Genomic DNA, 11,646 nt, shown 5'->3' on the forward strand with positions numbered 1-11,646 from the left:
TAAAAAAAACCCGCGTGGTTTCAGAGCTGGGGGCGGGGCCTTAAGTTGCTGAGTGGGAGGCGGGGCCGCCGTTGGCTTTTGGGAGGGAGGGGGCGGGGCGGAGTGGGGGTCGGTTAAAGTTCAAGCGCAAAGAGCCGCCGGCTTCGTTCATCCAGCGGTCCGTTGAGCGAGGAGCTGCTGCTTGTTGCTGCCATGGCCGCCTTAGTGAAGAAGATCATCAGCACCGCTAAAGCTCCGGCTGCCATGGGCCCTTACAGGTAAGAGCAGTGTTCCTCCTCTGTACGTGGACTGCAGTTCACCTGCGGGACTCGCTGCCACAAGATGGGCAGATGACAGCGGCTTTAGAAAAGGAAGCGGGGCGGGGGGAGGTTTCCAAGGAAATCGATGGAGGAATCAAGGATGGCCACTAGTCACTGTGGCTAAATATTGCAGGAGCAGAGAGAAGCATCATATGTCTCTGAATACAGTGGTTACTTGCTGGGGGGGGGGGTGTTGCTAGGCTCTGCAAGCGTGTGAAAATTCAGGAAGTAAGGCAAAGAGCTTCAAATCGCCCCAAATCTGGAAAGGGCTGCTGTATGTTTGGAAGAAAGCACTTCTTCACCCAGCTCGTGGTAAAACTATGGAACTCCTTCCTGCAGAGACACAGTGATGCCCACCAACTTGGATGAGATGGATTAATGGATAAGGCTTGCCAATGGCTACTGGCCATGATGGCTATGCTCTGCCTTAATGGCCGAGGGCAGGGTACCAGTTGCTAGAAGGGTCCTGCTTGGATGGTGAATCAGAGGGGCCTTTGGTGGTGGAACCCTTTCATTGTATGCAGAAGGACCCAGGCTCAATCTCTGCTGCAGATATCAGGTGATGGGAATGACCTGTAGCCTGAAACCCAGAGAGCCACTGTCACTTGGAGTAGTCAGACAAATAGTCTGTCTTGGTATTTGGCAATTTCCAGTGTTCTTAAGTGCATTGTTAACTTGCTGTGCCCCAAAATGTGAGGGGAGATGTACTTATTGTTGTTGTTGTTGTTGTTGTTGTTGTTGTTGTTGTTGTTGTTGTTGTTGTTGTTAACAACATAATATCTGCATGTGTACAGCCAGATCAATTGCTTGTGTACAGGAGTAATATTTTAAAAAAACCTCAGTTCAGCCAAAAAAGTAATTGGTTGAAAGTATTATATTCACGTATGTGAATACCCCAAATGGGCAGGGTATAAATAATTATTATTATTCACTGAGTTGAATACTTCAGTTGTAGTCCTGGGTGGAGCGCCATCTTTAACTAAAAATATTACTTCCTTTTACCAACCTGTAAAAATGCATGATGGCTTTTTCTGGCCTCTGGAAAATTTCCCTCAGGGTGAAGCCTCAGTCTGGCATTCTTTTCTTTTTTTTTAATCACCTCCCTGTTGAGGGATGAGGGAGCTACTAATCCTTTCAATTTTTAATGATGTGAAGAACTTTAATACATTTCAAATTTATTCATAAGGCAACCAGAGGCAGGTTGTCATCAAAACCTGAATATATGTAAAGTTTATTGAACTCCTCAAATGGAAAATGCTGTCCTATGCTAAGCTGTCGTAGTAATCTGTCCATTGAGTAAGAGCTGGTTTGCCATTACTGCACTTTTTAATCATTAATGAAGAAGCTAGCTAGACTAAAAGTTTAATTAGTGTAAAATGAAAAAGGCCAAGGAGTCTCTCTTCAAGGCCAAGTCTGGAGTAAGCTGATATACCTGAAGAAGGCATGTTAATAATCTTTAATGAGACCTCAATATTGCAAAAGATATTTTCTTCCCCAATAATAAGAGCTGCGGTCAGCTTTGGTTTCTTAGTTTGTAGTTTTTGTTCTTCATATACTTCAGCATCTGCAAGTAAAGCTATTCTCTTGCATCAAGCAAGATACCAGTTGTAGACATGTGTCATGTTCATAATGTACATACTCCGAGGTGGTCCTGTTCCTAGGTTGTAGTCTGCCATTAATAATAGGTTTGGGTCCATATCTGAATCCAGACTCAGATGAAGGTCTCCTTCCCCTGTAACACACAGTGGCAACAAGGTTGCATCTGATCTTAAAAATGGAAAGTGTAATGCTGGTGGTCAACAAGACTCTCTCAAGGCAAATCTAAAAAAATGTAGTATAAACACTGACAACTGGGAAACACTGGCTTACGAGCAGGGTCATGGGCTTTGAAGATGCTCGACATGGACTCACCGTTAAAACCATGTTCATGGAAGACAAGCTTACTCAGCTACGAGTGATCGCCAAAGAAGGAGGTTGCAAGTGGGTGGGGGGTGCATGTCATGGTCTGGTTGTGGCCTGGATATGGTCAGTGAGCATGGAATGCTGACCTACTGGGGAAAAGCTGTTTGTTGGGAGGGGTGTGGAGAGAAATTGAATACTCCTTGGAAAATGCTGCAGAACCCTGAATAGGAGCACTCTACATTTAATGGCTTTGACCAAACTGCGGGAAGCAGTGGAAGACAGAAGTGCCTGGCGTGCTCTGGTCCATGGGGTCACAAAGAGTCGGACACGACTAAACAACAACACATTTAATGGCAGGTTTCATCTACATATGCTGAACAATGCTGAGCAGCGGTGATGGGTAGAAAGTAGAAGAATATTTAAGGCACAAGAAGGGGGGGGACTTCTAAAGTTCTTAGGGGGGAAAGCTCAGCCCCATGTGCTCATCAACAGAAGGTATTTTTATCCTTTTGTGGCATGCACTTGGCTTTGTTTACCAACTTGTAACAATTAGTCTAATTTTTAATGTTCTGCCCCGAACAGCAGAAAGGTTGGTCCCAGGCTAGGCTTGCATCATTTTAGCTTGTTTGAAGGTGTTCCCATTTATAATTAAGTGTTACAATCTGCTGTTCCAAATTGGTTGGCTAGCGCAACATGTATTTAGGAGAGGCCAATGTTCGCTGAGTTGCATATTAAGGGAATGTGGAGGGCGGTGTCCTTGAGCATTAAATTTGTGCTAAAACGATGCAGTTAAGCGCTTTTTGAAAAAACTACAAGGGAATGCTTAACAACACTGCCTAAATTTCCAGAGTAGCCATTTTAATTGGTGTATTTTGAGGTTTAAAGGTAGCTTTCAGTAACTTAGCATTTGCTCTGCTGTTGAGGTGGGTGAAAGCAGCAAAGGTCTGGTTCACTTTCCAGCTCCACTGCCAGTTCAGTTTCTGCTAACAGGATTTTTTGCAGAATTTCTTGGGTGTCCATCATATACTGAAACTCACAGATAATGTTGTGGTGGTTCATGGATTTCTGTCACTCTGACTGAAAAAGTGTGGTGATATGGTCCTCTCAGCCTGAGTGTTCTTAGAATTGGTGTAGGAATTGGAGTGACCAGCAGAGCGTTAGATTATAATATTTGCAACTGCACTGGTTCCACCAAATAAGAAACTTTTAAGCCTTAGAAGGGGAAAAGAGAACTTGAAATCATATTTATAATCCGTGGCAGATTGCTGCTTTCTGCTTGGATGTTTGCCAGGTGGCAGTGGTTATTGGCACCAACTGAACAGGCATGTAACAAATGCCCAGACTGCCATAAAGCTGTGTGACCCAACATCCTATAGCAAAACCTACCTTGATGAATCTGTTTATATCCTGTCCAGCATACAATGATATCTGTACCAATAACAGCAGCATTTCTTAAAACACAATTGGTCCCGTAAAATACCACAATACACCAGATTCAATAAAGACAGTATGCAATGCAACCTTGAGTAAACTGCAACAATGCTAATGTCCAAAGGCCTGAGTGAACAGCCTTTGTGTTTTAATCTGGCAGCTGACTGTCTGCAGTGTAAGTGCCTGCTGAATTTTTATGATTATTAATTAAATATCTTTGTTACTTACCATTAGTTTCTTTGGCTGCCATCCAACGCTGTAAGTCTCACTTAATTCAATGGGACTGACTTCTGAGTAAGGTGTGCCTAAGATAGCATCATGAGTTGATTTGGAAAGAGAGCTTTATGGCTGCTTAGTTGTAACCTGCAAGTTTCTAGTACTTCATTGGGGTCAAAACTACACGTTATGTGCAGTTGTCTGTAACTGTAGCTTGATTTTTAGATTATTTAATGGGAAGCATTCACGGGGCGCTGTAATCTTGAGCAGAGCATTGGGGGAAGATCCATCTTTCCTCAAACCATTCTCCCACTCAAAATCCCCCTCCCCTTGCTTTTTCTCCCTTTGGATCAGGATTCTTAGCAGCTGTACAAAGTTATATTACATGAGAATTTAGAATACTGTAGCTAACTTCAGGACAGAACGAAGAGCAAGATCTTTCTACCACCCAGAAGACTGAGATGTACTGATGCTTATATGTTGAGGATGAAGTCAAGCTAGAGTTGTTGAAGACCTTTCTGTTCATTCAGACATTTTCAATAACTCATGTAGACTGGTCATCCACGGTATTCAATTAAATCAAAATGTTTTAACTTTGAGGTCGTTTTGATTCCTTGTTGAATTCATGTTGCTTTGGGTTTAATGGCTCTCTTTTATTTTGTATTGGTTTTTTTTTCTTGTTCATTATAATCCAACCAGAGAAATTTATGCTGTGGAGCTGCATGCAAACGTCAAAAATAAACAAGCAAGCAAGCTCATGTCTAAGTTATGAATGGGAAATCTTTGGGAAACCAAAATAAAATACTTTAAGATAGCAAAAAAGTAAATCTCTTTCTTTTTCTTTTTCTCTCTCTCTGTTTTGCTCTACTACTGAACCTTAGCCAAGCAGTGTTGGTAGACAGGACCATGTATATCGCAGGGCAACTAGGCCTGGATCCCTCAAATGGACAATTTGTACCTGGAGGAACAAAGGAACAAGCCAAGCAGGTGAAACACCATTATTATTCTGACAATGAGTCTGATGTCATTATTCATGTAGCATAAATTAAATCTTAAGGGCATGTCTGCAAGGCTCAAAATAGAAGATCAGGTGTACTGTTTCAACACATCCAGTCCTGGGAGGTTGGGAGCTGGGTCCCACTTAACCACATAGCTGCCAGGGACCATTGAAGATTTTGGTGCCCTGCATCGAGGGATACTGGATGAAAGAGTGCCCACGCTTTTCAGGACCCTTTTGGGTTACAGGGCTGAGTAGGAGCACACATTCTGGACCCCTATTTTGGGAATGGGGAAGGCTCTCAGTGGTAGAGCATCTGTAAAACATTCTAGGAACAATCCCCAGCATCTCTCCGCAGGGCTGGGAGAGGCCCGTCTGATATCCCAGAGAACCACTGCCAGTCAGTGTAGACAGATGGTCTGACATCGGCCCTGTGTGATAACCAGCTGCCAAAAACATTTCTATGTGATTTGCATTAATTTTTTTAAACAGTTGCATTTTATTTATATTGGTGGTTTTGCTATTTTATTATTCTATCTATTTAACTCGCATGCTGCCTGGAGGCTGATCGCAACAGGTAGTATATATTTATTTGTATAAATAAATAACTGACTAAAATCCCAAGGTTCTTGTGCACATAGTTGCCACTGCAGAGAAAGCTAGTTTTCCTTACGTTTCATTGAAATTCATGGAACGTAGGCTGGTTGTGACTTGACTTGTAAGCACAACTCTTTCTGGATGAGGGCCCTGGTGATTTAATATTTTGCTGAATTTTGTTTGTCATTATAAATTGCTGGTTCCCACCCTGTGTTTCATGACGTTTTAAAATGGTGCATATGTTGTAACCGGCTGTGACTCCTAGGGGTGAGGTGTGCAAATCCAAATAAATGACTCAAACCCATTTTGTGTGTTTAGGCCCTTCAGAATATTGGAGAAATTCTGAAAGCTGCTGGCTGTGAGTATGACAATGGTGAGTAGAAGCTATGCTAAATGAGTTACTTCTGAATTATCATACCTTGAATCAGAGAGGAAAAGGAAGTATCTCTACCTTGTGAGAGACAATGACAGAGGTGGGGCTGCTGTGAATATCTGCAGGATTGGAATCAAGAACATTCCCTCTTCTCATATTTACATGACCTCCCATGTCCCTTTACAAAAAAAAATAATTCTGGTTGATACAAACATCTTACCCAGCCCCCATTTTGGTGGGTTTTTGGATTTTGAAAGTTCTTACTATGTCACCTTTATTCTTCATGTGAAATTCTGAATTAACAGGTACCAGCGATCTGAACTATCTCCTGGTTACTATTTAACATTAAGTTGCTATCTGAGCTGCATTGCACCTGGGAAACTAGTTTTTTTTTGGGGGGGGGGTTTAAGTATAAAGGAGAATTCCCAGCTTCCAAGATCCAAGTTTGGGGCAAGTACTCTTTGGTGAAAAAATCCCAGCAGAAATTTAAAATCACAAAATATGCAGCAACAAAGTAAAGCATAGAAATATAGGCTGGAAACATAGACCTTTAAAATCTGCCCTTCCAAAGTTTCCTTCTTCCCCACTTCCAAACTCTCCAAAGGTCAGATTCATGGGCTTTTCAGAAAAAGTTGCACAGGCAGTAAAACTTGGCTTAGTTACAAAGTGGTGAATGTTCCTAAATTATTGCTATAGGAATTCAAGAATGGCTGATAAGAGCCATGTGGTTGAGCTGGAGCAACCAGCTCAAACCATAACACACGCTGAAACATTGTTATTATAGTTTTTTAAAGCTTGATAATTGGGAATGGAGTTTAAAATACCATTTTCTCATGTATAGTGGTGAAGACTACTGTGCTGATGGCTGACATGAAGGACTTTGATGATGTGAATGAAATCTACAAGCAATGTAAATACTGCTACAACTCTAACACTTGTGGACCGCCAGCTGTACAAGCAACAATGTTTTGCCCTGTACAAAACATGAAGTGATGTGGTCTCCACCAAGATGGCTTCAGCTGACAAGAGCGACACAGAATGGAATGAGAAAATCAAGATGGGGGGCGGGATTGGAAAGAGAATTATTCTGTTTTGAATGCTCATGCTCTTGTGAGCCCTTTTGTTAAAACAGTCTGTGAGCTCCTTTTTTTGTAATTGGTTATACCCAGTGCTAGGCCCATGGACATAACTTAGTTCCATTAGTTTCTATGTGTCTACTTTGAGTAGGACTTAGTTGGATTCCAGCCAGGCACTATCACTAGAGGACAGCAAAGTGCGGGCCTGGTGAGGAATTATGGCCTAGTAAAAATGTTTATGGGCCTGGAGGGCTGAATTTGACCCCTGGCCTTGACATACCATGACATACAAACAAAGCCTCTCTCAAGGACAGCTGGATTATACAACCTGTATAAATTATGCAAAATATTTTTATTTTGCTTTAGTTAAGTCAAATGAAGAGCTTTATGGCAGTGTTTCCCAACCGGTGTTCCGCGGCACACTAGTGTGCCGCGAGACGTTGCCTGGTGTGCCGCGGGAAAAATTAAAAAATTCGAAAGATATCCGGAGAGGCGGCCTTCGGGCGAGTTTTAATTTTAATTTTCCTTCTCCCACTTAATGCCCCACGCTCGCCCGAGCAGCTTGCAGTCCTCGGTAACCACGGCGACCCGAGGGAGGGGAGGGAACAGGGAAGTCGAGGGCGGCGGCGAGCCGCGATGACGTCAGTGGGCCGCGCCGCCTCGCCCTGGCACGGTGTGAGAGCCCCGGCTAGTGGCGCGAGCTTCGGAATAAGTGGGATCCGCGTGCGCGAGACCGAGATCGCGGGTAAGGAGCTCAGCCCTGGGCAGGAGGAAGCGGGGCCACGCGTGCGGGCCACATCCCCACAGAGAGCGAGCCTCCCCCGGCCCACCACTCCGGGCAGGTCCACTCGCATGAGGGGGCAGCGATGGCGACGGCCGGCAGCTTGCCTGCAATGCCATCCCTCGAGCAGGCGAGGAGCCCGGAGGCTACCAGATGCGAGTCCTCTTTCCCACCCTGCTCGGGAGTCCAGAGCACTTGGTCGCATTCAGGATCTAGAGTGGGGAAGCGGGGCTTGTGTCTGGGCTGGACACATTGGGCTGCCTGTGCCGCTCGACCTGCGGGGAGAAATCAGGGTGGGAGTCACGACCGTGAGGCAGGGCTGCCAAGTGTGGCAGAAGAGGACACGGCCGTCGCACCTGTCCTTAGGTAGGAGCTTCTTCCGTGTCGACCTGCTGCCCTAAAGTCTTGGCTTTTTTCTTGGCTTTTTGGCGGTTGGCACAGAAGGAAGGCAAGGGGGAGGGGAAAAAATTGAAACTTACACTTTCGTGCGTCCCTCCCGGCGTGACGCTGCGCGCTGACGTCACGGGGCTGTAATGGTGGTGTGCCTCGAGATTTTTTTCATGAAACAAGTGTCCCTTTGCCCAAAAAAGGTTGGGAAACACTGCTTTATGGGATTTCAGTGCTCTGCTCCTTGATTACTGAAAATTCCTCTTTCTTGTAAGGCATCACTTGGCATTTCCCACATATCTGTAAGCTTTTTCTTGCCTTAAGGCTTAAACACTTAATACTGATTCTACTTCCTGTGGTTGCATAGTAAAAGAATACAGATAGCCTGCTGTATCATTGGTGAATCTATTTACCTAACTCAGCAAGCTGCTGCAAATGTAAGCAAAACTCCGTATTTCATGTTGTCAATATAATCATGGCAATGTCTTTTCTATTCTACTCAGTCTTCAAGGGCAACTTTCCAGCCCGAGCCGCTTACCAAGTTGCTGCTCTGCCAAAAGTAAGTGCTGTTCTATTTCTACAAAACAGCTTCTATACGATTTCTTGCAGATAGAACTGCTAAAATTATTTAGACACAAGGACTTTAAAAACTTAACTTACCGGTAATTTTGAGAATTTACAGAAAAGAGCAGGATATGACTGAGAAGCAAGCCCCATTGAGTTGAGTGGGTTTACTCCCACGTAAGGGCATATAGGATTTCAGTTTAAGAGTCTTTTGGCACCTTAAAGACCAATAGATTTATTGCAACATTAGCTTTCATAGACTAGAGCACATGTTTAGAAGACATGAAGTGTAATCCTAAATGGATTGTTTAGAGCCAAACAAGCATGAAACTTAAGAGACTGTGTGTGACAATTCCATGTAAAGCTTAACGTATTCAAGATATGCTTTGTGGCCATTTATAATAGCACTATCAGGTGTCGTTGTGAATGGCTGCAGTGCTTGTATACATTTAAGCTTTGCATAGAATTCTCATAGACAACAGCACCTCTCACATTTTTACAGTTTTTACATGGCATGAAGGGCTGCAAATTTTATACATGCCCCCTCCAGCAAGTGGAAGTGCTTTCTATTACACAGAAGCCACCATTGGCATATAGACCCTTGGAGTCTAAGGAGGATTAAATTGGAATGGACACAAAGCTGTGGGGTGCATAAGACGCCTGCACTGATTTTATAATGCAGTTGTTTGACATCGGCCGAGGACCCACATACCTACAGGACCGTCTCTCCTGGTATGCCCTGCGGAGGACCTTAAGGTCCACAAATGACACCACTTTGGAGGTCCCAAGTAGCAAGGTGGTTAGATTGGTCTCAACTAGGGCCAGGGCCTTTTCAGTACTGGCCCCGACTTGGTGGAACACTCTGTAACAAGAGACTAGGGCCCTGCGGGACTTGACATCTTTCTGCAGGGCCTGCAAGACAGAGCTGTTCCGCCTGGCCTTTGGTTTGGACTCAGTCTGACCCTTATTTCCCTCCCCTAACGGTTTTGATCTATGGGCTACTTTTAAAATGAGGCTGCATTTTAAATTGCATTTTAACCTGTATTTTAAATTGGTGGGTTTTTTTCTATTATGTTTTTATTGTAATTTTACTGGTGTTAGCTGTCCTGAGCCTGGCTCTGGCCGGGGAGGGTGGGGTATAAATAAAATTTATTATTATCTTCCCTACAGGGTGCTCGTGTGGAGATTGAAGCTATTGCCATCACTGGACCTCTGCAAGATGCCCCACCACGACTATAAATTTAGTTGTTCTTGGTATTTCCTTTCCACAGGATCAGGAATGATTTGTGTAGGGAGTTCAGTTCTGACACTGGCTTCATATAATGTAGTCAAATTCAGGACTGGGATCCTACATGAATTCTTCTGGCAAAGATCCTCCTCCCACATCCCCTTTCTACTGTGCCATAAATGCTCTGAGCCCTTGCAGGATTTGGTACACATGAAGCTCATTAAAGATCTGAATACTTGGGTACATCTTGGCCCTTGAAGTAGTATTTTGAGGGAGACTGTGAAATAGTTTATAGAAAAAGTTAATGTAGATTCATTCCGTAGTGATTAGAATCCAAGATAGCATTCTTGCTATGCACTACATTAAGCAACCCTATCCATAAAACCCTATCCAACCTAATGTTGATGCCAATTTTATACTGAGAGGATCTTTTGAGGTGTTTTGTATTTTTAAATTACCTTCACAAATAGCTAATTTTAATTAACTTTGTGGTTGTGGGGGTGTTACATAATAAACCAGTTGCATAAAGTATCAGATTTAGACTTGTTTCTTCATTCATAAAAGTGTTATTCCTAAAAATACCACACAGAAATAGGCAGCAGTAAAGGCCAAGTAGGCTGCATCGCAATTCGGTCATTCACAGTGACACTTCCAAGCCAAATTATATATTTATAGCCTTAAGAATTATGGTACCTCTGTAGGAACCAATTACACAAACCAAGCATGGAATACAGGTGTGAGAGGTGTGTGCTGAGGCAAATGCATTAAAAATGGCAATAAACTATTTTCTTCCTGTAATTATTTAACTCTGAAGACTAAATGGGCAAATAGTCCCTTCCATCACAAACATGCAATCCAGCTTTGAAGACTACTTCACCAGACTGAACCCATTTGGAGAGAGGAAAATAATGTATGTACCGGTGGCAACAGAAGAGGGTCTTGGTGCAGCCATTATGAAAGTTGTAGGCAAAATATTTTAGTATGTATGTGCCTAGAAGTGTGAGTGGCCTGAATACCCCACACTAAAGCTTTTACATAGAAGTATTGCCTGAGTAATAGGGATGCGGGTGGTGCTGTGGGTTAAACCACAGAGCCTTGGACTCTCCGATCAGGTCGGCTGTTCAAATCCCCGCAATGGGGTGAGCTCCCGTTGCTCGGTCCCTGCTCCTGCCAACCTAGCAGTTCAAAAGCACGTCAAAGTGCAAGTAGATAAATAGGTACTGCTCCAGCGGGAAGGTAAACGCCGTTTCCGTGCACTGCTCTGGTTCTCCAGAAGCAGCTTAGTCATGCTGGCCACATAACCCGGAAGCTATACGCCGGCTCCCTCGGCCAATAAAGCGAGATGAGCGCCGCAACCCCAGAGTCGGCCACGAGTGGACTTAATGGTCAGGGGTCCCCTTTACCTTTTTATTGCCTGAGTAGAAGGATAGAATTATCTGTCACAGCACTACACTGTTCAGCATTTTCAAAAGCTAATGGTATGTTACAAAAATCTATCTAAAAAGCCCCTTAACAGGCCTCCCAGGACTGGGTGAGCTTGCTTTGCCTCTGAGGTGTGGGGTATAAATGACTCCTCTGTAGGAATCCTTGCCTTCTACCTCACCTGAATCAAATAGGCAGCCCAATTAATGGATACCTTCAAACTCTTATATGCACCTATTCCTTCCTTCCAGGAGATATGATAAATACCCACCTAGATTAAAGGAGTAAAGCTTGTCAATTGCTATTCCGTGGTGCATAACAAGTACACAGAGCAGACTACTTCCCAAACCAATAAAAGTGATACTGATTGCAA

General features: G+C 43.8%; 1 protein-coding gene across 1 annotated transcript; it reads left to right on the plus strand.

The window, feature by feature from the left end:
* Positions 1–90: 90 nt before the first annotated feature.
* On the plus strand, positions 91–10,094 carry RIDA (reactive intermediate imine deaminase A). The gene is made up of 6 exons (XM_081874866.1): positions 91–257; positions 4,730–4,835; positions 5,761–5,815; positions 6,657–6,725; positions 8,563–8,618; positions 9,794–10,094. Exons 1-6 carry the CDS (start codon positions 193–195, stop codon positions 9,860–9,862), a joined length of 420 nt encoding a protein of 139 aa, XP_081730992.1. The 5' UTR covers positions 91–192; the 3' UTR covers positions 9,863–10,094.
* Positions 10,095–11,646: the final 1,552 nt, after the last annotated feature.

The sequence above is a fragment of the Podarcis erhardii genome (genome assembly GCF_964252035.2).
Source record: "Podarcis erhardii genome assembly, chromosome: 8".
NCBI classification, from domain to species: domain Eukaryota; kingdom Metazoa; phylum Chordata; class Lepidosauria; order Squamata; family Lacertidae; genus Podarcis; species Podarcis erhardii.